Source organism: Boleophthalmus pectinirostris, unplaced genomic scaffold (assembly GCF_026225935.1).
Source record: "Boleophthalmus pectinirostris isolate CB_2022bp ecotype Guang Dong unplaced genomic scaffold, ASM2622593v1 HiC_scaffold_19, whole genome shotgun sequence".
Lineage (NCBI taxonomy): Eukaryota > Metazoa > Chordata > Actinopteri > Gobiiformes > Gobiidae > Boleophthalmus > Boleophthalmus pectinirostris.
This window is the reverse complement of record NW_026571140.1, coordinates 23,922,861-23,950,787: the sequence shown is the minus strand read 5'-3', so window position 1 is coordinate 23,950,787 and position 27,927 is coordinate 23,922,861. Positions and strand designations below refer to the sequence as shown.

General features: G+C 38.5%; 1 protein-coding gene across 1 annotated transcript; it reads right to left on the bottom strand.

Moving 5' to 3' along the window:
- Positions 1 to 10,866: 10,866 nt before the first annotated feature.
- Positions 10,867 to 27,221, bottom strand: trim66 (tripartite motif containing 66). Its single transcript, XM_020939041.2, has 17 exons — positions 27,054 to 27,221; positions 24,561 to 24,754; positions 23,707 to 23,920; positions 21,851 to 21,980; positions 21,424 to 21,540; positions 20,935 to 21,049; positions 18,844 to 18,990; positions 18,595 to 18,712; positions 17,539 to 18,239; positions 15,646 to 15,855; positions 15,023 to 15,152; positions 14,698 to 14,930; positions 13,433 to 14,181; positions 12,723 to 12,846; positions 12,578 to 12,652; positions 11,855 to 12,007; positions 10,867 to 11,683 (listed from the first exon to the last, which is right to left on the bottom strand). Exons 2-17 carry the CDS (start codon positions 24,567 to 24,569, stop codon positions 11,450 to 11,452), a joined length of 3,459 nt encoding a protein of 1,152 aa, XP_020794700.2. The 5' UTR covers positions 24,570 to 24,754; positions 27,054 to 27,221; the 3' UTR covers positions 10,867 to 11,449.
- Between the last annotated feature and the right edge of the window lie 706 nt (positions 27,222 to 27,927).

Genomic DNA, 27,927 nt, shown 5'->3' with positions numbered 1-27,927 from the left:
GCTCCAATTATTGTGAAGGTGATGAAGACGATTTTCTTATGACGCCACCTACTCACTCTTCATCCCTCAAACCTGTGGTCAGCCCTACCTGCAGAGGGGTAAGTGCTTTCTACACAGAGGCCTCTCAGAGCTCCAGTCGACTGTGCCTCAATCAGGTGGACAGAATTAAGTGCTTGAAAGAAATGAATTCATTCTGGCAGAAATGTGTCAAATGACCTTTCTGCTGTTCTTTACACATGGCACACTTCATCAGGAGGAGCTGAAAGGGGTGTTAATGTGCGTGCTCCTGACGGTGTGTGGCTATATAAAATCAATTAAAACTGTATGTTGTATATCTAGTTTAGTTTATTTATCAAAGTCTATGGGAAAAATGAATGAGGATTTCACTTTCAGATAAAGAGCAAGTGAAGTGGGCGTGACAACAGCACACCTGGTAATGCAAAGTTAAACCTGCACTGCGTAACATTTCTAGTGGAGAGTTGACCACCTGCTTGTTTCCATGGAGACGTTATTGCTGTGTCTAAATTAATCTATACCACGGTATAGATTAAACCTATCACAAAACAGACAACAGCACTACACTACATTATAATTCAGATCTCTATTCTCAGAAGGAATTATTGTATTTTCGAGCAATAGAAAAACTGTAATGAATAAATGCTAGATGGATATGTTTAATGTCATACCATGGAACATTCCAGGCAATGCAAGATAAAGGACCCTCTATCAGAAAAGTTGTGCAATGTATCTTTAAGGACAGAGAAAGAAAATCAGTCAAATAAATTCCTACAATGTCTAAGTGCTAAAATACCAATTCCGTTTGTTTATTTGATAACCACAGATATATCCAAATATCCAGTTAGATTATACCTGAAGGCATATCTGCTCCTCAGCTCTCTCAAAGAGGGTGAAGGCTTTAAGCAGCCCATACATGTAGCCGATTAGTTTGACTGAGCATGTTTTCAGAGAGCAATAAATTAAATATGAATAAATTAAAAAGCTACTCTTGCAGAAAATTGCTTGGAAAACAACCACCTCTCCATTAAAATATGTTATGCCATTTATGTGCAGTAACTTGGGATTAGATATCACTGTAAATTAACACACCATCCAACCATAGTGGAGAACTTTTCACTTTTAACAAGGACTTATAAAAGAGGTATTTACTCCAGTGTGTTCCATAATTAATTTTTTATTCAAATGAGGCCCGACTGTGTATTATAATTGCAAATATCCCTAAATAAGTGCACTTTTTATAGGAGGGGGGGTAGTGTCAACAAAGATTGATGAGGTTTCCTTTGAAATTGCCATCTGTTTCAAATGTGTAGTAGAAGGGCCCCCTCCTGTCTCTCTCCTCTGGAAATAGAGGCATGATGCTTCTCCTCCTGCCATTTGCCCATATGCATCTGTATTATTGTTGTGTGCGGCGTTTGTAGAACATGAGGTAACTTAAAGATTGAAGGGGATCAGGAACATCAGCGTGAGATCAGCTCCCGTAGATAACGTGGCTGCAACATTTCCATGACATTGTAGCCGTGTTAGCTCATTAGCACAATGTCACCGCCACTGCCGATGTTGTGTTTAGGGTAAAAGGGGAGGGGGCTTCAGCTGCAGGTATCAGGCCTCTGCAGATGGGCTTATTAATTAAAGGCATAGAAGGTATTGCAGTTCAGAGCCTTACAGCCAAAGCAAACAACGCAACAAACAATTATGAGAATATAGAATACAGAGAACTTATTTGAATCATTTCCATACATTAATTTAACTTGTATGTCTATGATTAGTTTTAGATCTCACTACCAACATAGGTCTTCCAAATACACACAGCCGGACAGCACAATATCTTGTTTAGGTATTACTGAACAGTTGTGTTGAAAAAATTGATTTGGTCTCTGTTATATAAATTATGATGTACATACATGATGTGCTGAAAACATGCCAAATTGTAGCCATGGGATGATTTCCATTCACTCACAAACACACTCATTCATACAAAACGTGCAGAACACTACCAACATTGGAGGCAAAGTGGGTCCAGCATCTTGCCCAAGGACACGATAACAATACACCCAAAAACAGCACCTGGTATTTTCAGCAGTCTCCCATCCATTTACCAGGCCTAACCTAGAAAAGCTTCCATAACCCAACATGATCGGGCATTCTCAAAGTGGTATCTTGTATGGCAATATGGTATAAAAACGTATTTAAAAACATTGGTTGTATGTTAGTACATGTTTAAGTATTGCAGATTTCTTTTCAGAGGTGTTCCAAGCATTAGATCCTCAGTCACCTCCTATGTGGCCTCCTAGCTCCTAAAGGTTGGATCAACAGTGGGAGAGGGGAAGCATCCTAACCTGTTTATCCTAACCCCTACGATCCTCACCAGGGCCCCGTCCCACCTCTGCACAGTGACACCCTCTCCATGCTCCAAAATCAGGGGAGTCTTTTTTAATCCCTCCCGGTCTGTAAGCCACCCACCCGCACTCCCATCTGTCAGGGCACCACTGGAGGGGCAGAGGAGGGGAGTGGTTTTTGGGTATAAGGCATTTGGCTGAGTGGAGAAAGCATCCCATGTTCCATCTCAAAGAATTTTCTAATTTCCTTGGCCTTTCATGCTTTGTCCCAAACTCACGCCCCTAAACTAGCCACCGTAGAGACCACAGTCACCCTTCAACCTATTCAAACTAGAATGTTCTCTTTTTGGACACCATAAGAAGTACTACAATTCCAATATAACCATTTCAGAAATTCTGATAATCACAAACACAGTCCACATCTGCCTGTTTCATTATGCACTGAACAGAATCAATTTAAAAAAATAATAATAATATAATCTATTATCCTTCAAGTTAAGATATATAGTTTTAATGGTAGTTGTTTTGCTATGATCAATGTTTTTGAGTCACACACAACATACAAATTCAAATAATAAAATTGACTGTAGTGTAAGCATGTCAGTACTACTGCAGTATTTTACCCCCAAAAGCCTGTATCTAAGAACAACATTTGTTTATTTTCATTGGGCGTAAATCATTCCCTACCATTTTCCATACTGTCTGAGCCTGATAGTGAGAAGCCATATAAATCCTTGAGAAAACAGACTTAACAGCCGTGCAGTGGCCATACACAAAAACAGAGCAGTGCAGTGCGCGGGGGCCCATTGTTGGCACTCATTCACTTGGAGATGCAAATAGGTGGATTTGAAATGCAGCCTGTGTGTGTTATGCTTGACTACTTTAATGTTGTATCTATGCTGGGGATTATTCTCTTTACAGCGGAAAACCCTGGGCTTGAATGGCAGTGCCCTCACAGTAGCTCCCAGTGCTTTCAGAGGCCTCCAAACGAGATTAGCCCCGTGTCTGCCCCGGTCCCAATCCTCTGCATCCGCACACAGCAGCCACGCGGTGTGACGGCTCCGCTCTGACACTGGGGGTGCACTCCCAATATGCAGCACTCAAATTGAGAGGTCACATACATAAATACAATCACCAGGCCTACAGTGTTGACAAATATTTATTGACGTATAAGACATTATTGAGAACTAAACCATGCAAGTGTTTGATAAGTCCAAGTCTATTACTTTTTTTTATTATTTGTTAGTGAAACATTGTACAAGGTATATATTATATATAGTATAATTTATTATAACCTATATTTATCATCAAAATAAACTGTAATTTCCACATGTGCTTCGTGTTCTTTTTGTCATAGTTCAAAAAATAACTTTGTTGATGAAAGTAACTAAATCATTTTTGTAAGTTTTGGTATTGTTTATATTTTAATGCCTGGCTACAATTATTAAACACTGTTTTACATGGTCATTGTAATTCATGCATTGTTTTAATTGACTGATACAAAAATCAATCCAAAACGAGAAGTTCAGAAATAGGCAAATCTGGCACCATCTAGTGGAGACTTACAGGAAAGACAAGTAAAAGTTGTAGTTTAAAAAAAAGGGGGGAATATGGGACACTTGGGAATACTTTGACTTCAAATTGCACATTTTCTTTTTCAGAAAAATCTAAACACAATTTAAATGTTATTAGATTTCTAATATTTTTGCAGACTAAATAGTATTGTGAATCACTGTTCAGATTAATCACAATCAGAATTTGTGTTTTTCTTCCAGAGACTTGCCACTGCCCTAAACTGGCAAGCTCTTGCAGCAGGTGAAGCCTGGACTGTATAGAGGATGGCAGTGTCACCTCAGTGAACAAAGCACCGCCTGTGACCGCACAGCGACTTTTAATGAATGCAGCTGAAGAATTACAGCCTAAATGTAATCCAGGGATTTTCTAGTAGCTGATTAGCAGACATACAGTAGGCTGTGTCCACAATAACGAGACCTGTCAATACTGGTTTTGACAAAAAAGACCTTAAAAAGCTGAATCAGATGTCAAATTTAATTGTCTTTTGAAACATTTTGCAAGGCGCAGATCGCAATCTATTCATATGTCCCTCTCATTATACAGAAGAATACATATGGAACACTATGCAATATTTAACCAAGCAGAACATCAAGGCATTACAGAAGCAGTATGGGATAATGTGAAGAAATCACTACCAATTTTTTGGGTACATATCCCCCAAACATCAAATAGCTAAAGAAAGAGGTCATTTTAAATAAGCTATTCTAATAAACTCCATTTATTATTATTATTATCTATCCAGTTATCTATGCTCATGTCAGCGTAAAACTAATAGTCACTTCGCCACCCAGGCAAATACGTCTGAAGTATACATGACCCCAGAAAAAGAGAATGTAACTCGAGGACTTTCTTTAACTGTTGTTAAAGTTTCCTTGATAGTTGCTTTGTCTTTAATAGGAATCCAAAGTCTGTCACCTACAGCAGATGGAGGACAGCAGGAGGACAAGTGGACAAACAGGATTTGTACAGTAACAGTAGAGTCTGAACCAATATTAAATCCTTTGTTTAGGGTGTTTTGTCGAGAAAACAAGAACAGAGCCTCACCACAAACAATGAAGCCAAAGCTTTATGTGTACACATATTTACAAAGAGATATCACAGTATTACAGAAGCAAGAAGTAAACAGAAGAGGAAACTGCCCTGGTAATATTACTGTCATTTGTGTTGTGCAATGATGACATTTTCCTTTATCACACATAGCGTATGTTGCCGTTTATATGCACTATGCAGGGATGCAAGACATATTTTCAGTATCATTTGCACACAAAGGTTGTCAATGAATGCAACATGTTGTGTGTAGGCCTAGTAGCTAATCTATTAAAGATGGCATGCAACACAAGCAAAAAATGTGAGATTTCTTTGCAACTTTCCAATGCACACAATTCCAGGCCAACACAACTTGCACAAAACAACCATCACAGTCACCAATAGCTCCACAGTAGCCTTCAAACTTTTTTATAGTGAGATGATCATTGCAATCATTAGTCAGGTACAACAAAAAGAAACTATTAGATGCAACGCCACTATGCAGCCAACACTCCAGTTATGGGCCAGTAACATTAACTTTTATATGATGACAATTAATGAAGTTAATAAACAGTTATATCATGTGTTTAAGCCCAGGAACAGAAGGCGGGAAAAGCACACACATGCTCTCCACTCACCTGTTTGACGGCCGGTGGCTCATTTCGGCGCATTTCCCGTTTCTCAGTTGTATCACATATTGGTCCTGGGCGTATTTGACGACTGCAACAATCTTTGTACTCTTAGTTTGCCTTTTTGTAAACTCCAACACTGTCTCGTTCATCAGACGCTCCACGATCAAATCAAGCGCCACTCTCTTCTGTGAATTGCGTCATGACGCAAAAATGGCAACCGGATGGATAGAAGCAGCGCGTATTTCTCGTCTGTGATCAAGGGACAGTGGCGATACCTTTACTATCTTTTCTTCTTTCTTTTTTTTTTTTTTTTTTTTTTTTTGAACCCTATACGATACAATATTTAATTTAGTTAGCTACTCTGTAATTCAGTATATCAGTATCAGTATTCCATAAGCCTTATTTTTCATGCTTGCGGTATTAAATGACGTGTGGGTGGATAAATATATAAAGATGATGGTTCAGTGAGTTCAATAGTCAAATTAAATCAACGATAACTTTAGAATAACATGTAGGCCTAGGTCTAATTCATAAAGGAATACCCCTTCATCCCCTAACATGTTAGATAATCTTAAAACAACCCATAATACAGATTATATTGTTAGAGGAAATCAGGAAATCATGCCAATATTCTTCCAAACTTACAGATAATGGAATGAAAAACAACAAAACTAATTTGTAGTGGAAACTTCCTTCTTCAAGCTCTTAGCAGAAGTTTGTGGTCTCTGGTGCAGCAGAATATAGTATTTCTAATCAAGTTACAAATGATTAAGTTGCTGCAGCAGTTCATTCAATCTCAGGTCTAATTAACTTGATCATTATCTGTGTGCATGCAAGGCTGAGCACTGACTGCTTTGGATTTGGCAAATGGAACAGTCAAATTCCCCAATGAAGGAGGTCTATACACAGGCAAAATAAAGTTTGATCTTTGGTGCAGACAAAGCAGATTGTGGAGGTCAAGTACAGATGGCAAATGATCATACGTTCACCTGCCTAACTGCATTAATATGAAAATATGGTGATAAGCAGTAAGAATACATGTTTTTCACTGTATTTTTGAGCAATAATAACACATAACACCTGTACTTACTCTGTGTTATTGTAATATGATGTCATGTGTGAGCTACTGTGTCCAAGTAATTTCCCTTGAGGATCAATAAAGTCTGTCTAAGTCTAAGTAAGTTAGAGTAAGAGTAAATGTGAGATAGATTAGTCACCATGCATTGGAACATTCCAAGCAAAAGAATAGCATCATGGAGACAGGCAGTTGATGGATTCCCCTTTAGAAAGGTTACACAGGGCACCTTAAAAAATGTGTACATAACTGATTCAATAAGTTAACAAAGGTTTTCTCCATGGAAACATCATTGCTTTGTCTTGAATGTTTCACAGTATGGCATTAAACCTTTCTATTTTCACTGAGACCAAATCAAACAAAGTAACAGGAGAAACAACCCTGCGCATGTCAGAATTAATGTTACTGTCACAAATAATGGCTGTTCAGTACACATGCCTGCATCTCTGAAGTCTGGTCTACTCTTGCATGAGTTTATGAAGGAGTGTGTGATGGCGGAGGCTAGAGAGGGTATGGTGATGGCAATATAAATGGGAAAAAATTTGTTATTTCCAAATATCCATATTAAACATGTTAGATCTCCCAATGAAACTGCTGCCTGTCCTTGCCCATATTAACTTTAAGCACAATTTCTCCAGCTTGAAAAACAGTCTCCAAAGCCAAATTAAATGTAAAGCAATTACCAAGTGATGACTAGGAGCGATGAAGTGGATCCACCACTCGCACAGCAATTAATTATTAACAAGGAAGCAGTGTCTTTAACCTCTCCACTCTGATGCATTATTTTAGCCCTGACAGGCCTCTCATAACAGGCCTGTCTCTCCCATTAGCTGCCGTCTATTTCTCCATCAAAACGATTGTGACAGCCTCGGGAAATTCCAATCACCTCAATCAAAGCTCATTTATGGAAGACAGAGGCATGTGATGAGTGTATCAGTCAAGAGTTTGAGGGCCAGGCTGTAAACCATTGGTGGCTTTCAGATCCTATGTGTGATGATGTACTTCCAGGTGTGGACAGAATTTACAGTGTGTTGTTATTGAAAATATCCAAAAGACCCACATCTGTGACTAGACCACTGAACTCATACTACAGCACTAATTTAATAGTAACCTGCCCACATCTGCACTAAATATTATAGGTCAGTACGATGTTGATATCATCTGCAATATGTTACAGCAGTGTCCATGGTAACGAAATGTGTATCCATGCATGCTGAGTATGTTAAAGACAACAATTAGTCATTAGTCAATATACAATGCATAAATCAAGTGAATCATTCTGCAATTACACAATATGACAATGTAATTCAGGCTCATTATTGATACAGTTATGGTATTGCGATAAAGTAATGGGCAAATCATATTGATTAAGTTTAGTGTATTGTGTATTTAGATAAAATGCTCATGTTTCAAATATGCCTATAGCAACCATATTAAGAACATGTAAATCATTTTTCGTTATAAACTTCATATAATTCTCACCTCTAGACTGTTTGATAATGTTATTTTGTGAAAGTAAGAGTGAAATCTGAGCAGTGAGCACAGACTAACCATAACTCTATAGGACCATTTTACGTAAAGCATCAGGCAGTGGTCCACTTTACACTGAGCAGACCTCCTCTCCAGTTTCAACAGGAAGTACTTAGAGAATATGGTTAATTACAAGTCAGGACCTGACCTGTCTCCATTCTCCATCATTCTGTCAGACAGCCATTTTGGCCGGGTCATTAAATTAGTTTACATTTAACAAACTGGTGACTGAATGAGTTTGTAGAGAAACTAAGCAGACAAAATCAATTGTAACACAGACTGTTGTAACAATAGCTCTCAAAAGAAAAGGCAGACAGTCTAATCAAATATTTGAATAGTTTTTAATCAGACAAACTACTATAAAAGTGTTAGAAAACATAGCCTATATGTGCTACCATATGTGGCACATATAGACTATGTTTTTTTAGGCAAGCACATTTAATTTTTTTCTCATGAGGTTATGTTGCACTCACATACTGAAAGATGAATTTCAGTATTCAGATCAGTGCATGAGCACTTTTAATAAAACTTTGTTTGCCTACACAAAAGTTGGATTAATTAGGCTTAGGCAGCTCTCTAATGACAGCACCTCGAGCTGTAGTAACTAGCTGTCATTCAAATAAAGCCAGGAAATTAAGCTAAAACAAAGTCTTACAAACTCCAATTAACACGTACACTTCTGTCTGTCCTGGTTTAGCATAAACATTACATTTTCCTGGTGTGAAGCGAAATCGTTTATTGACAGCTCGGCTTTGATGACAAATGATAAACCTCACAGTGCTAATGAACCGTGGAATTACATTACCTGATGAGGCAAGAAATTGCATGTTTAGAATGCAAATATAGAGGCCATCACCACACCAAGTTATGAGGTGAATCCTAATATTATGCAAAGAGATTAAGTCTTATATGGTCCAAGTGTACATTAACATGAAGTCATTAGACAACACAGTCACCTAGCATGTCCACTAAATAACAGCATCTCTCTACTCCCACCAATCAGCTAATGCATGCCCTGTCCCTGTAAACAAGTCTTCTGAGGGCCTTCAAGAATCCCCTCTGTCTTCAGTGACCATGTTTGATAAGCGTCTATTGGCATGAAAACATGCTTTGCCAAAAGGAAAGCAAAAAAGATCAAATTCTGCCATTTGCTCAGAGCACACCACATGTTACTAAGAGATAAGGGCCACAAATTCAAATTTTTCTCATTGGTTTAATCCTGGTTAAAGCTAATCTCTGCCCTTTGCTGGTCCCTGCCTTGGGAAGCTATATGAGGGCAGACGTCTCGAAAAATGTAGGCCACAGCAGAAACAAGAACAAATTCATTTCAGTGGAGGCATGAAGCACTGGAACCACTCTGCAGCCACCATTCTACAGCTACTGCATTTGGCACATCCAAGAAGCACAGGCTATATTTTATTGAGCAATTATGGTTTGTATTAACGTCTCAAAGTGCCATTTTTTGGCCAGTTCATTTTATGTAAATCAATTAATACTAAAATAGCTTTACAGAATACAGGCCGCTTTACGCTCACGGCTTTTGGCCATTTCTAACATTCTACTGCAACTGTACTGATTTTCTCTCGATTTTATTTGGTCTTTGCTTCCACCTAGTGTACAAATGTGTTACTGCACTGAAATGACCTAATATAATTATGAGTCATTCATTTTCTGTAATGGATTTAGAAATAGTTTGTCTTTTTTTTTTTTTTTTTTTTAACCGTGCTTAATATTGAGCTCTTATACTTGGACATATGTTGGACATTATATGTTGGACATATTAAAAGTGAAAATGCATTCATTCACATTATGATTTAAAATAAACCAGAAAACAATTCAGTTACTTACACATACTTACATTAACAAGGCATAATTTTAACCAAAACAATAACAGATTACACTATTAATTTGTTTAACTGAGCTAATGACATAATTCAGTGTATCCTGTGTGTTTTTGAGCAGTGCACATAAACATATAACTAGCTTAAAAGTACAATCCTATACCATTTGTCTTTTTGACCATTATTGGCATTATAAAGGTTGTTACAAGATGTTTGTTGAATCCAGACATGTTCGGTCACATCCATTACTGTAACTGATTTAGTCCTGGAGTCAGACGGGTGTTTTCGCAGAGACATTATGGATGAGTTCAGTTATTGTTTTGGAGCCATTGCATCAACTACAGTCTGCTCAGGACTAAAGGCTCTCCATCACAAGACGAATGAGCTTCATAAACAGACTGGAGGTTCTCTCAGATGCAACACCACCTGCAGCAGGACAGCTGAGTATCCAGAGAAGAGTTCAAAGTGGAAGCCGAATATCTGTGCAAAATATGAATTTAAGTGATCACCATTATTATTGTCTCTATGGAGATTTTACCGCTCTACCTTGAATGTTTCATGTCAAGGCATTATACTTTTCAATTTTAATGGAGAAAAGCAGGCAACACCTTCATGCCAAGTTACAGGTCATATCTTTAGGAGAGGCGAGCCACACAAGAATGCATTTATTTCCAAGGCGTTTTTGGGTTAGCTGTAATTTAATAAATACCATATAAAGATAATTTAATGCCAGAAAGGTTGCACTGCACTGTTAACCAGCACATAACAATGGAACAAATATACAAATTCATCAATAAGCAACACACAATGGAATCGTTTGTTATTATTGGGGCATTGGGTTTATTGTGACAGTTGCAGTAAAAAAGACACAAGTTTTAATGAAACACTGACAATATTTCAGTTGATTAGACTTTCTTAAAACAATAGCAGCTAAAGCAATACATACAAAGGCAACAAAGTGCGTAGAGAGTCATGTGACAGACCATTCAGTTTAAATAGATGCAAATAGATACAAGCAATACCTTTTCTATTATCAGTAACAAAAAATCTATACCATACATGTGTGGGGCAAGTGAAAGCTTGTAAACAGGACCACTAAAATAACAATCAGATATCTGGTAGACATATCAAATAAAAAATATTATAGTAAATGCCATGCTACAGAATATTACTGTACAAAGCATAATTTGAGTAGTAACAGTTACAAAATATGTTGCTTGTTTTGACACCTACCAAAATTATTCTCACATCCTGAGCAATATCTCTACAATAAATCTATGTGCATTTATGATTGGAAGCATTGTTGTATTATGTTCAACTACCAACAGAGGGCAGCATTGAGACATGTATCTATATTAAGAAAACAAACACAGGTATTTTTACAAGGAAAACCAGTGTCCCTATTGTAATCTGTACTCAGAAATTCTGTCTCCTGGATTTGACAGAGTGCCTCCTCTTCCTCTTCCTATGGCACTGCTCTCTTCTCTCAGGCCAGGGGAACCCCTCTGTAGACCTGTACACCTCATCATACTCGTCACTGTCAGAGTCCGGGTCTAGACCTGGGAAAACCCGGTCACCAAAAACTTCTTTGAGCTTCGCATTAAAAAAGGACTCCAGACTTCGACCTGCCTGGGCCACTTCTGAGTCAGGCTGTAATCACATAAGGTAAATTGCTAATTATTTATCCATCAACTATTTAATATAAATAAAATAGAGACATTTTCTTTTTTTTGGCACAGTGAGTGTATGCCAAGTCTCTGTAATTACACAAACCTAACCATAAAATTAATTCTTGTATACAAACAAAATCAGTATACTTACATAATTAAACTTTGCACAGTTCTTGAACATGAGATAAACATCAGCCACAAACTGGTCTGGACAGTTGTAATGTTTGCTGTTGCTCTTATTGAGTTTGGTCCGAATCACAGAGAGGTCCATAGGTCTCTTTATGATCTGGTAATAATGACGAGCCTGCAGAAAAGCACATTGGTTTAATTATTATCATTCACTTATCTTTTTTTGATACATGCCACCTATAATCGTAGACAAAACTCTCACGTGCACTCACTATCTGCAACCCTAACTCTAGTCAGACGGTAAATGTTTAAAACCCACTGAAAACAGAAGCAGAACATGCAACCTAACCACGATGCCACCACCAACTCACCCTTGTCACACATTATGTTCATGCAATAAAAATGTACCGTAATGTATGTGTTTACAAACTGAATCTACATTGTAATATGCTCATTGTCTTGGTTTGCCAATTAATAGTTTGTTAATTTGTTTGTTAGGGGCCACAGCGTTACTCAAAATGACAAGCTCCAAGACTACATTGCAGACCCAATAATAGAAGAGTAAGAAATGCTGCGCTATATTAGTTATATTTTTGTCAGCAACAATGAGTGCCATGCAATTAGCGTTTCCAGCATCATTCCTATTTACTGTCAATAACAAAGAGGTACATGTAAATTACCACATACAGGCATAATTTGTCCTATCATTTCTTCACAAATATATGTTCACAAGAATTTGACTCACAAGTGGACTGACTGGTTCATGAAAGGGGGCACTCAGCATGTTACTCAAGATCAGAAGAGTCAAGCGTTCACATTTCTAAAGATAAATGACAAAGATTAGAATATATTAAAGGTACAATTTACACAGATCTAGAAAAAAGACCTACTCTTTGGTCAGAGGCAGCCAGTCCATAAGATGACGCATGGTCCACTGATGATCGTTCATTCTCACAGTCATACTCAACCTCTGGCTGTTCCACATCTCTGCAAAGGCTGCACACCCAGTCCCCTCTAAACAAAAAAACAGATTTACACATTTAAATATGCTGTGGTGGAAGAAGTACTCAATTCTGTTACTTAAATAAAAGTACAGATACAGATAGAGCCAAAGAAATTACTTAAGCAAAAGTATCACATAAAAAAAATCTACTTAAAGTAAACATATTAAAGTACCTGTTAAAAAGTTACTTAAAGAATAAAAAAAAAAATAATAATAATAATTCAGATGTAATAAATATTTAGATGTAGTGATTTGATAAAGACTTGTGCTGAATTTTATATTTTTGTTCACAAACTAAGAATGTGTCAAAAATAAACCCCTCAGCCTTTACAGCAGGTCTCAGACTACAATAAAAAATAATTTTATGTTTGAGTTCTGTTCAAAAATGTAGTGGAGTAGAAAGTACAAATACCTCCTGTCAAATATAGTGAAGTAAAAGTAAAAAGTATCGACTTTAAAATCTACTTAAATAAAGTACAAATAGCTAAAATGTATTCTTAAATGCAGTACTTTACTACTTTTACTTTGTGACTTTCCACTACTGTAAATATGTACAATAAACTATGAACAAAATCTAGTAAACAAAGTCAATCTTACGAGGGGAAGCTTAGCAAAGGTGGGATATGGCACGACAGATGGTAGACTTTTGGACAGTTGTCGCAGCAGAGTAGATCTCCACCTATCAGACACACGGCACAGAAGTCCTCACTTTCCATCTCTGTACTGTCCTGGACATCTTCAGGTGCACTTTGGAGGTCAGGGTTAGCGATTAAAATAGGGCCAATGTGTGGGTCATCTTCCTGGTCGGAGCGAAGAGGTTGTGGTTCATCATTTACAGTTTCAGCTTCAGATTCCACCTCCAGATCTGAATCTATGGAGCACTGTGAGTCTTGGGCCTGCTCCGAGCCAACTTCAGACTGTGACTCCACCTCCTCAAAGGGGTCTGCTTGCTCAACCTCAGACTCCCCTTCTCTGGAGTCTCGCCCCTGCTCTTCCTCAGATCCTGCTTGGTATTCCAGGCTTGGATCAGAATCTCCTGTTATATCAGTTTCTCTGTCCATCTCTCCATTCCCTATTGACTTCTCATGGGTCAAACATTCAAGTTCTGCCTCAGATGACGACTCTACATTTGGGTCGGATTCGTCAGTGTCGCAGTCTGGGTCGATCTGAATAATGTTGTCATCCGGTGTTCTGGGATCCTGTGTGGAATAACTTTGTGGCACGTAGCTCGGGGATTTTTGAGAGATTCTGTAGTTAAAGTCATTTTCATTTGGATCAGACTTTTGCTTTGGAGTGGAAAGCAAGTGGGTGGTCCTTGGGGGTGCTGAGCTTTTGCCAACTTCATCCTGTGTTAAAAAAAATAATGATCATAGAAAAGGAAATAGAAATATTAAGTGCCGTGTTTCAAATTTTGAACTGTGAATTTAGAACATGTTTTATTTTGAAGTGTTAGACAGAGGCTTGTCCACTTAAGTCTCTCCTACATTGAACCATCACAGACAATCTGGAATAGTCACTGGCAGATGTTTCTGTATGGCTCTCCATCCACTTAGTCCTTCCTCTCCCTTCAGTATAACACTATGACTGACAATCAGCTGTCTGGGATAGTTACAGATACTTGTTTCCAATATGGTGCCTCCCAGCTGCTTCCATAAGGTTTTCATCTAACAAAATGTCAATAAATTAATAGGTGATATCCTTCAGTTTTATTTTTTCCTCAAATAACTGCTCTTATTAAACTAGGAGTAATGAAAGACAGGAACAGGTCTATCTTTTAAGGGTTTCTTTGTATGAATTTTTTTTTTTAATGAATGAACTATAAAGAGTGAATGCAAATTCAACAAAAGCTAAACTAGACATACTTCATCATCATGCCAGACTTCTTGATTGGATGCACTGGCCGGTAGAGGGTCACTCTGCCGTCGTCCTTGCGGAGGCATTTGAGACACGAGGATTTTGAGACGCTCTAAACAAACCACTGGGACTTTGGGTCTTCCTTGCTCCTTCTGGGTCTCTCTGATCACACTGTTTGAAAATTGGCATCTCTCGCTGGCCTCAAAGTCCAAGTCTTTAGTGACAAAAGTGCAGGACTGATCTGCCATAAATAAATCAAACATAAATACTTAATAATGGATTATATGTATTTAATATAAAGGCCATATGATAAACTAGGAACTAAAGTTTAACCTGCTTCAGTCTTATAGGTGAGTAAAGGAGAGCGGCGACTTATAGCTGGAGGCATTGTGGCAGAATTTTCCTTGACGACACACAGGAGTCCATCTGAAGCCCTCCTCTGTCTGGAGTCCATAGTGGTGTGCTACAAAAACATAAGAATGAGTTAAACTAATTAGCAAAATTGAATGTTAAACCATAAGAACAAATTAATGCAAACTGACTGATTCAAACTGTTACTATGTCTAATTATTATAATGTACCACAAATTTAAATATATTGTAGTAAAGTTGTAGTACCTACTACTTACAAACCCTTTAATAATTTATAGTTGCACTAATCCTCATAACATCAAAATTCAAGAAAACTTTTTAAGCTGATTTGTTTGTGGAGAATTACTGCAGGGACTCTTAAATATTTGAAAAGGTGTTGCTAATGATAAAAAACACCCTCTGTATATGGTAAAAATCCAACCAGCTGCTAGATATTTGTTAAGATTATCACAGTGTATGCCTGCAGCCAGAAGAATTGTTTTTATGACTGGCTTCAGATCAGAGATGATAGCTTGATGGGCAAAGCTCACATGCTAAGTTGATCATCTCTCTTGTATGTGACAGCACACCCTTCCCATGTGTTACCTTATCAGTGGCTGCTGCCTGTATGCTCTGAGGGCACGCTGGGGGCGGGTCTATGTAGGGGTTTGTGGTGGAGGCAGGAGCCAGTTCTGCAGGGATGCTCTGGGAACGCTTCTCTCTCCTCGCACACACTGGATTAGGGATGAGCAGGCTCCTCTCCACATCAGCACCAGACTCTGGGGCTGTCACAGGCACCTCCAGGGAAGTGGATCTCTGTCACACACACATATACATGACAATATGAGCTGGTGTAGGCTTCAGGCTTAATGCACAGATGCACCTGTTCACGCCGTTAACAGCACAGAGAAAAAGAGAAATGTGTCTCTAAAAAATACAGTAGGAGGTAAAAGTAGAACTTTTTTAGCACCACAGACAGCTCAAATAATGAGCAATCAAAGTTGTGCTGACTTCACATACAAAGAATATAAATAGAAATCATGGCAGCTTTATAAAAATACTTTTTTTAACTTTGTCTTTGCAGCAATATTCTGTCATTGCAATGGGATTTTATGCAACATGGACCGTAATGTAATGTTGCTAATAATACAATAACAAAACTAAGTTAAAGAATAAAAATAGATTTGAAAATATTTCAAAATTAAGATACTATTATTAACAATTAGACACTCAAGCACACAGTTGGAGTACTAATCTTGACGTTGTGTTATCACAAGGGTTAAATCCCTTATTTCATTGTTTTTAATTCTGCTTATAATAGCAAAAAAACTTGTTAGTCTTTCATTATCACTTGCAAATTTATAATTAGATGTGCAAATGCTTTGTTTCAACACAAGGAGTCCTGCTACTCTGCATTTTTTTAATGTCACCACACTGCACGGGTCCTTGCTAATGTAAGAACAAGAGGACTCCCTCTTCTCCTCTTCTGCCATAGTGAATCCGGGCTGACACCAAGCGTGTGCTCCAAAGTACAGGATTAAAAACACTGGCGTGATCCATGGCTCTTGGGAAAGGTGAGCAGGGTTCTAGCTGTGAGGGAAAATAGACTATAATCCTTACCTCTTAAGACAGAGTGGGGTGTAGAAATTTGTCTCGGGGTGCTAGCCATATAACTGGCAGGCTAGGCTATTCCCATAGTGACTTATTAAAACAGGTTAAGTACATAAATGAATGCACCCAAGTGGCCTAATTTTACTACATGATTCATGCACTATAGCTAGCCATTCTATTCATGTGTCTTGGTAATTATAGGAAACTGCCTCTGCTAATAGAAGTCTTTAGGAGACTGTGAAAAACCTGTGTTTCTGTTGCCAGCACAGCTCTTTGTTTTCCCATCAGCCCTTTCTTCATAAAAGCAGGAGTATATTTTTGTCACACCATCTGTTTTTAGGCAGGCTGTCAGCGGTGGGATGTGATCATTCTGCCATTAAGATGAAACTAAAACACTGCACTTGTTTTCTCCTGTATTACGGACAACTTTGATAAACCTTCAGAATAATTACTGAGTACTAAACACAACATAAAGATTTAATGGAGCTTTAAAAGTAAACCAGTTTTCTGTCTTTGAAGTGCAAACTAAAAAGATCTTTTTTTGTGGAGTGACAGTATAAACTTTTCTATGTGGCTATGTTGTAATATGTAACATATTACAACCATAGACTGTATATATAAATGGACATAACTAACCAGCTAGCCACTGCATTGTGCTAATGGGGGAGCTTCTGGCTCCATCGACTCTGTTTTCAATTGGTGTCTTTATTTTGCTCTTTTGTCAATAAATGTATTAATATTCCTAATATGCAACTTTGCCTCATAACTGCTCGCAGTGTGAGCTTCATTTGACTTAAGACAAATGCTGTGGCTGACTTCAAACTCCCTTAGTTCACTTCTTTATACAGTCTATGACTACAACATAACAACATACATTGAGTGCCTCACCTTGCTGTCTCTGGTATACTTTGTGGTCAGTACAGGTCTGGCCCTCTCAGGCACAAAGGCTGTTTGATAATGCTGCTTCTGTTGACCAGTGGTTTGCTCCTTATCCAAAAGCTCTCTGCCTTCAGGTCCACACGTCTCCTCCAGGTGACATCTCTCACCGCACACGTCTTTACTCATCACATCTTTGTCATTCTGTGGTAGACTGGGGGAAACAGACACCTTTCTTTGACACTGGCTGTGGGCTGGGCCTTCTACATTGACTTGAGTGTTTGGAAGAGTTTCAGAGCGCTGTTGCTGATGCAGGTAGGATGCAGTGAGCGAGTGGGAGGAGACAGGCTGTGGATGGATTGCATGTGTGCACTTAGCCTGTGTGGGTCTAAACGACACAGAGGATGAAATAGGAAGACGAGGTGCAGAGGAACTATCTGTGTCCCAATGTCTTGATGAGAGAAGACCAAGACTGGATCTGAAGAGCGGCCCGTCCACGGCAGTTTTATCCAGAGAGGACAGGTCTGGAGGATTGGGGAGGCCATGGAGGCAGCACACCTGTGGCTCACAGCAGTTTTTGTATCCACAGCTGGAGTCTTGCCGGTGACACACAGGGGGTGGAGCCAAACAGGAGAGAGGCTGGGGCCGCAGGATACTGGGGCAGGACAGGGATTGTGGGTACGGACAGTTCCCATCCTCCACAGTCAGCTGGCCTAAAGAACAAAACAAAACTTATTAAAGAAACGCGAGAGCTTCACGGATCAACAGTGTAGCCTGAAGTGTAAAAAATCTTTTCCTTCTCTTTAGGATCATGGATTCAAAAACAAAAAGAATAGGCAAGAGCACTCATTAAATACATTGTCTTCATTTATGAAACAAAAAACAAGAAAGCTTTGTAAACTCAGTTACGAGGAGATAGATACCTATGTTGTCAAATCCACACAAATGGGACAGAAAGACAAATAAAATATTTACCAACACTTTAACTGAAACATCAATGCACAATGAGACCATTTTTACAATAATCCTTCTTTAAAACATAAAAAACTTAAAATACAGAAAATTTACCTAAAGTAGAGATCTGCTTTGTCCAATAGCTAGCATCCCAGTTAAATTTTATCTTGACAGGACTCAAGGAATCCAGGGGAGGTGGCGGTTCAAGAAACTGCTGCATTTGGAGTGAAATCTAAATATAATAATAATAATTAACACATTTTAATGAAATTAACACTAGAAGTTAATTAGACAGTCAGATGTTTACAAATCCTCCTAGTTTTGGATTTGTGCTATGGCTAAAGCTTTCTCATGTCCTCTCACCATCTCCCTGCTGAAGAGGATCGGGCTGGTGCAGTGGTGACTTGTGGCCCAGGTGATGAACTTCTGCACATGGTCCATCTGTCCACATGCCTCTATTGCCCCCTGCAGGTAATCCTCCAGGCGCCGCTGCAGGTCCTCGGAGAATTTCTACACAAAGAAATATATCATAAACACTATAGAATATGTTTGCATACAGTCACTGGATGTACAGCTCATACTGGGTACATTTAAATAGCCAGTTAAAATCTGAAAACTAGAATAATCAGAAAACCCAATACTTAGATCTGTGTTTTGGTATGTGCTTACATGCACAAAAGAAATCTGATCATCAAAAACATCTAGTTATATGTGTCGACTAATTAGTTGTGTGTAGTCAGATTACACACATCAGATGTAACTGTTTACATGATATTTCCATAATCAGATCACTGCTGAAATCAGATAGCGATCAGATTTTTGATAAGAATGTAAACATAACCAGTGATTGCAAGCATGCATGTTCAATAGTTTTGTATATTTTTATAGACTGTGTGCACAATTATTATGTAAATGGGTATTATGACCATATCATGACTTTTATTCATATCAACTCCAACTGTAAGATTGAAGTTTTGGATTTAAGAATATCAAGTGATATGTATTTGTCTAACAAGTGAGGATGATTCCTAAGGAGATCAACTGTACATTGGTGTACAGAATTATTTAGCAGCTTCTTTTCCTCAGGCAGAATGGGCCAAAAAAGAGATTTAAATGACACTAAAAAGTAAAAAAATGTAAAAAGTCTTTCAGAGGAATGCAGCACTCTTGATATTGCAAAGATATTGGGGCGTGACCACAGAACCATTTTTTTGTTGCAAATAGTCAACAGTGTTGCAAGAAACATGTTGAGAAAAAATAAACAAATTAACTGCAAAAGATTTGAGGAGAATCTAACATGAAGCTACCAGGAACCCATTATCCTCCAGCGTTGTCATATTTCAGAACTGCAACCTACTTGGAGTGCCCAGAAGTACAAGGGTTCAGTACTCAGAGTCATGGCCAAGGTAAGCAAGGCTGAATACCACCACCAATGAACAAGAAACATAAGCTGAAACATCAAGACTGGGTCAAAAAATGTCTGAAGTCATCAGTCACTAAAACCTTTGAAAGGTTTTAGTGACTGATGAGATGAGAGTGACTCTTGACGGACCAGCTGGATGGGCCCATGGCTGACTCAGTAATGGTATGGGCTGCTATTATTAAAGATGAGCTTGTTGGACCATTTTGGGTTGAAGATGGGCTCAAAATTAACTCCAAAACCTACTGGCAGTTTTTAGATGACACTTTCTTCAAGGAGTGATACAGGAAAAAGTCTTCATCTTTTAAGAGGGCCATGATTTTTACGCAGGACAATGCTCCATTGTATGCATCGAAGTACTCCACTGCATGGCTAACCAGTAAAGGCCTTAAAGATGAAAAAATAATGACATGGCCCCTTCCTCACCTGACCTAGACCCTACTGAGAACTTGTGGGCCCTTCTTAAATGGGAGATTTATGGTGAAGGAAAACAGTCCACCTCTCTGAACAGTGTCTAGAAGTCTGTGGTTGCTGCTGCAGAAAAATATGATCATCAACAGATCAAGAAACTGGAAGACTCTGTGAATGGAAGGCTTATGAGTTGTTAACAATTCTGACACATGAAAATAAACAAGTGAGACTGGAAAATGTTAATTTTTCATTTGGTTCCGTAATAATTCTGCACATTAATAGTTGCCCAATAATTCTGCACACATAGATTTTCTCCTAAGAAAGCCAGAACTTCACTTTTACTTTCTTAAATATTCAGGTTTGAGTTTTATTAACATTTTGGATTAACCAAGTGCACTGTAGTTGTTCAATTATAAAATTAATCCTCATAAATACAACTTGCCTAATAATTATACACACAGTGCAGTTAGTTGCAGATGATAGTTACAGGATTTTATCTTCTATTCTGGCAGGTTTTTATGGCCCTTCATTTGCTTTCAAAACTGATTACATCACTAGTCTTTGTGGTTTCATGAACTGAAGGCAGCCTTAAAAATTCAATGAGAGAAAAGTAGACTTATTACCTCCAGTTGCTCTATTAATAGGTTGGCTCGTTTGTTAAGCTCGTTCATCATTATCATCTTTGCCATTTTAATCTGGTTCTCCGCCTTCCTGTGCGCGATCTTTACACTGTGAAGTCTATAAAAAAAAGGGAAAGTAAATCATTTTCTAGTGAGAAATTATGAAGAACAACCAGTGCTAAATAGGCCTGGAAGCCTGAAAACCTCTATTAAATACACAGGAGAGAAAGATATTTAATAAAGAAGCAACACTGAAAACTATTTTAGAGGTACTGAAAATCAAATCAATATCTCTGAAAATAACATCTAGGTTGTTGTATATGCTGCAACCTAAAGTAATAATAGTGACTGTTTATATCATTTCAATCAGAAAATTGTTACTAAAATATACATTTTATGTACATTGGCATGGTATTGTACTTTTGTCTTTAGATTGTAGGCTTTCATTATTTGTATTCCTTATTAGATCTCAATGAAGTGATTTAAACTGACCTCTCCTCTATCTGTTTGGCATTATTCTCCACTGCAGACCTCCTCTCCTCCACCTGAACCATTAGGCTCTCAAACAGCCACTGTTGGTCCTGCAGAGCCTTCTCTATGGGCACCACTCTGCAAACACAGGACACACAACTTAATTACTTTCCCAGCACAAAAAGTTCCCTAATGTATTCCCTTTTTGCTCAATAAAATTGGATTCCTCTTGAGACCGGCCATTATGCAGGTGACCTTAGAGGCAGCCACTGTTCTGTAACATCACTGAAACCAAAGCATATGAATACTTAATGGGTATTAGGCAGGCCAAGGGTAGTGTATGCAAAAAGAAGGCGATAAAAGTGTCAACAGAGTAGCTCAGAGGGAGTTGTGAATGTGCGGTTGGACCTTGGCTGCTTTGTCCTTGTGTTGTGTATGGGACACTGACCTGTGGTTTTTGTGGGTGGACAGGTGACAGCTGCTGCAGCACAGGAGGTCACATGACTCACAGAAGAGCTCCAAGGGCTCCTGTCTGTGAGAGTGGCACAGGAGAAGGGGGCAAGGATGCGACCCTGCACCTTAAAACACAGAGGCATAAGCAGGGAGGAGTTAAACATGGGCAAAAGCTCACAAAGTTATTCACACTCATAGTATAGTATAGTGCTTATAGAGGAAGTTAAATGCTGTTTTTAGCTCTATGCAAATTGGGCTTTGGTTGGTCTTTGGTGTTACCAGTGTCACTGATCTTGTGCTGCTGCAATGAACAAATTAAATAACTAAATATATACCAGTAGTTGACATATTGGGCAGTTGTATCCTTTTTTGGTAAATTATCCCTTGCTTTTATTTATTTACTATTTGACTGACACAGGTTTTACACCACCAGATGCCTTTCCAGACACAATCCTTTCCATTTAGTCAGGCTTAGGACTGTCACCAAGACAGTACACCTCCTGTGGCTTCATTATTGCCACATACAACGTGAAAAGAGTATCATGTATTACAACAAGGAAGTCTGTTTTTATACAAATTACTGGACAAATAAGATAAAGGTTTATGACTGGCCACTTTACCTATTACAACCCCCCACTGATGCACTAGGCTCCCCACTGCTCTGTGGTAAAAAGTAGCATGCATCAAACCAGAGACTGACCACATCCTGCTTGTCAACACACTAACAATTGTATTCTCACACAAGCTGAGACCAAACAAACGCTTACCTCTATCCCAGTAAAGGTGTTAAAATGTTTTTGGTCTTATTTTAAATCTTTGAACCTCTGAAATTATTCATCTGAATTAATCTAATTGTTGTTGTTTGGACTAAACACACATAAACACATCCCTTTTATAACAGACACAGGAGCATTATATTTACTTTTATTTGGTTAGGAAGTAATAGTTCATAAATAATTGCTGACCAGTTGACTACTAAAATAATTGTTTCAGCCCTATATGAGTGTCTTTAAAAGGCCTGTACTAATATTAGACAAACTAAAATCTGGGCCGAAGTTAAAAATGTATTACAAGCATCAAGCATCTCTAGGAAACAGTATGAACAGGCTAGTACCATACATAATTAATGCCATTGGTTCCTACGGAGACAGGATAAAAAGCAGAGAGATGCAATCCAAGCCAGCATCAAGCAAAGGATAAGGTATGGGATAAACAGGGGTGGGAGTTAGTATCTACATTTATGGTGTTTCATATAAGATGTGTTTAAACCAAACTAAACCAGGACTAGAAGAGGACAAACCCAAGTCAAAAACAGGACCATTCTTGGTTCAAGCCAACACATCCTAACTTCATAAATGTGCAATTGCAAGTATAAAATGTATTTACTACTGTATTTGCTGCTAAATTTATTACTACTACTATTATTATTATTATTATTTATATTTTTAGCTCTTTGTATAACACTAGTATATTGTGATGTGTGAGCTACTGTGTCCAAATAATTTCCCTTGATCAATAGTTTATATTGTATTGTACAAAGTTTGTAAGTTATTGTACTGCACTATACAACTCTTTTAAAGTTGTATAGTGTGGTACACTGGTATTTTTTTTCCTTTTGCTTTCTGTTTGCATCATTATAAAGCCTAAAAATAGATCTCAGTAACAGTTACAATAAGTTATAAGGCATAACTCAAGATGTGTTTTTTTCTTTAGCAATTACTTTATACTTTGGATATTTTTCATGTCATTACCTTTTTATTTCTTTGTAGGTCAAATAATATTCCTATTTAAGTGCACCCACATGGCCCTAAAACTCACTTATTTATCATTAGATTGTGCTAACAGTCTGACCTTGTCTAGGAGCAGGCAGGGAGTTGGCGGCCCTCTGGTGGAGCTCGGGACACTGGCTGGCATTGGGCCTGGTTGCCTGGTGAAAGTCAGAGTAGTGGGCCGGGGCGGGGGACGGGTGATGCTGGTGAACATCTGTGCACTGGTAACACAGCCACTTGTTGCATTGGGTACAAAGGCTCTGAGCAAGAGTGGGCTCTGAGCACTGGGAGCAGCTCTGAAAGAGTATAAACAAATACAGGAAAGAACAGCATGGTTAACACGTGGGGGTAAAGACACAGACTGAAGGAGACATGTGTCAGCGGTTTGTGTTGTTGTCTTCCTCTGGTTGAATGTACCGCTCAGAGATGTGGTTTGTTTTCATGCATCAAGGACTTTGTGCCACAATCTCTAATGTGCTTAAAGACTACTTCAGACCATCAAACAAAGTAACAGTGCTTGAAAATTGATCTTTGAACGAAATGGTGTTATTGTCTATTCACTAAATTTGACTGCTATTCACCAGTAACAGTTACAATGCCCCTACAAAATATACCCACTTAATATTGTTTTAAAAATTAATATTAAAATCCCACACCATTGTATTTATAGCAGTATCTGTTAAACTTCAATAATCCATTGGGAAAAGTCATCTTCTGGCCCATGTTGTTAATTTAGCAACAGGGTCAAGGGAACAGAGGGAATTTAGAGCAGTAAACCAAAACAAAATGCATGCAAAACTCCAAATATGCGTCAAGCAGTTTAGACAGAATGTGAACAGAACTTTCAAACAAACTAATACAAAAATATACAATGATACAATGAAGTATTTGCAATCTGACATTTTGGGTAATGAATATCTTAAAAAGCTGTCCTACCTTCTCCATTTTTCTGCCTTGAGGAGCAGGATGTTTGAGTAGAGTTCTCAGCAGGAGCCCGTGTGCAGCAATGTGGTAGTACCTGAGGCAGGCAGCAGCGCTCAGTGAGTGCTGGCCCCACAGGAGAGCCTACATGACAGCCTCAGCCAGCTCTCTCCTCCCCCAAGTTCATCCATGTGTAGGACCCTGTACCACTGCAGAGAGGAAGAATATTCTGATAACCACTGATGCAACCACCAAAAAGACACAAAATCTCATCCCTTTTCTTAAATAAGCCTGTGCATAATAATTGGGAATTAGGGAGATAAGATCATTATTTTTTGTAGGGCGCGTTATTGCCGGAAGCTAATTGTAAAATGAAAAATGAGAGACCAAGTGACCTACAATGAGCTGTGAGAAGTGATTGGTACAGTAAGAGGATATTGTAGGCTATAACTAAATGCTAAGCAGCATTTCTAGAGATGCACAAACGTGGCCCTCTTCCTGAGCCCTATGTCAGCACAAGGTGGGGACAGCTCCCAGAGGAACAGCGCAGTAACGCAGCTCACCAAAAGCGGGTCAGGCTCTGATAAGATCCAGATGGGACAAGGATACTCTTCTACAATCCCCACTGCACTCGGAAATCAATTAAGATTTTAACATGGACTTAGGAAGATGAAGAGTCCATACACACTGTATAGGGGAATTAAGTGATGAGAACATAACAGAAAGATTATTTGAAATGATGAAACAAGCCCTATATAAAAGTGACACAATGGGTTGAAAACATAATGAAAGAAATACAGCTTTGCAATATGCAAAACATACTGTATGATATCACGTGTTTTATTGTTTTATTCGGTTATAGATGCTTAGAATAAGATTGATACAATATAACCATCCAGTTGTATGTAAATTACTGTTTTGTATTTTACACATTTGTATGGTAGAATACAATGAGATCTTTGAGATTTTGATATTTTATTTGTCATTCTGAGACAATTTTGAGAAAGTGAAGTAAGACTAGAATTTATGTAAATGTGCATGCCTAAAATGTGCACAGTATTACACAAGAATACTCCAAGTCATCTAGGATTCCACAAACAACATATCAAACAACTTTATCCAATGACCTTTTTTGACCTTGATTATTAGTAATATCAAGTCATCAGAATAGTCTGTTTCTCCATGGCTACAGAAACAACATGAGATTAATATAAATAAATCCTTGTGATAATCTGACCAAAAAGTCAAACCAGCATGACTTCTGGAGCTTGGTTCAAGTCTGCCTAACAACAACCCCTACCGCTTGACCTACAAATCTGACAAGTTTCTCATTGTTGGGTGCTTCAGTGGGGAGCTCTGCACAGTCCCACTCCCCATTGTGTTCAAAGACCCAATTTAAAACACAATTAGTGAGTAGAGGAAGTGCACCGTGCTTTTAAATTACAAGCTCTATGCCACTGTTCAGCCTTCTTGGGGTTTAAGAGAAAGAACATGCCAGGCTCCCTGCTAAGTAAAGCTGGCACCAAAGCCACATCATCTCAGGAGATGTCACAATAATAGAAGCCAGGATAGAGATCGCTCCCTTGAAAGCACCTTTATATAACATCTATTAACACAGTCACGCTGGGATCACACAGGGAGAATTACCTTAAACTACAGCCGGGTATTCTCTCTTATTAGGTTATTAACATATTCAAATGTGTTTAAATGTGTCACTGTTTCTCAGATGAAGGGAAGACTTTTGCTTTGACTATGCACAAAAACAAACTCTGAATAATGACACGTCTAGCAGCAGGCCACTCCTCTTATCAACTTTTGCTTATTCAAATAACATCCTGGGGCCATAAAACCTATTAGAGAAACAGAAGACCTCAGATGGGGTACATCGTGGACAATGATGACTTATTTATGGAAAATTCACAGAGCTAACTGTACAGCAAATATGACACCACTTCACCCATATTCTCTATATTGCTTAACGATAAAAAAAACTTTGATTATGTTAAATTCTATAATACAGTTTTCTGCTCCAAGGCCATCAAAATAAAACAATCACTAATATCTGCTCACATATGGCTGTTATGTATACCAGGCAGAAGCCCTATTAGAAATATAATAAACAATGCAAAACACTTGAAGTAGATAATATTAATTCATCCAAACAAACTGTTTTCTTATGCTTTTTGTGCACACACGTGTCTGACAACTATAATGTGTGCAGGATTACGCTGTGTACGATAGTTGGCCGCCTGGCTGTACTTCTTTAAATCCTCGCTCTAAACAAGGATGTTGTGAGCCCTGCGTGAGCCTCACCTACAGCTGCGCATCACAGGCACCGCGCACAGCTTTACAAAGTGCGCAACGGATTACACCCCTGTCAAAGCACCACTGGGCGAACCACGAGGCACTGAGGGCACTAAAATACCCCACGTTATCATAAAATACAAAACGCACAGCCAAAATGCACCATCTCCAGCAGTGAACAGTTATCATCACAGTGCATCCTACCGTAACACTGAGCCCTGGAGATGTCAGGAGTGATGCTGGAGCTGAAATTCGGCGAACGCTCGTGTCTTCCGGTCACTCCAGTGCGTCCCTTGCGCGTGCCGTGTCACTGTGGTGCTTTGCCTTGACCCGCGGTGCTGCTGTGGCGATGCCCCTATCCGATGATGCTCTTTGACCAGCTAAAATTTTTGGATATGCCAAGTCTCGCAGTTAATCGTGAGATTTTGATACACGCTCCCCTGCAACACTTCTGACGTCTCCCAAAGCTGGTGTAGCGTCAGTTGTGAACGAGGGGAAAGTTGTGAAGACAGATGTGCTTATAAAATTTCATTTTATAAGCCATTTTAGGGGCTGAATAAACACTTAATTATACAATTGTTAGCTTAAAAATAAAACATTTAAAGGTGCAGTATGTCATTTTCTGGTGAAGGGTCTGCTCATCTGCTTGTCTCCGTGGAAATGTTATTCCTGCGCCTAGAATGTTCCAAGTTATGGCATTAAAATTAGGTTATCTATCTCCATGTAGACAAAGAGACAATGCCTTCAGGCCAAGTTACAGGTTAGATCTGTGGAGAGGCGACCTCACTCACAGTAAGAATGTTGGTTTTCAAGGTATTTTTCAACAGTTAAAAACACCTGTACATAAATACATGCACCTGTACATAAATACATGCAAGGATAGGTTTGATGACATACTTCCAGCATTTCCATAAAGACAAACTGATGGCATAAAGTTACACCTTACGTATTTGATGAAATGTAGGCCAACTAATAAAAAAAAATCATTAAAATAACTTCTGTAAGGACAAACCAACAATTAAAAATCTGTTATGTTGCTTTTCTTTCTTTAAATGGCTTATGCAATTATTCTGTAAAG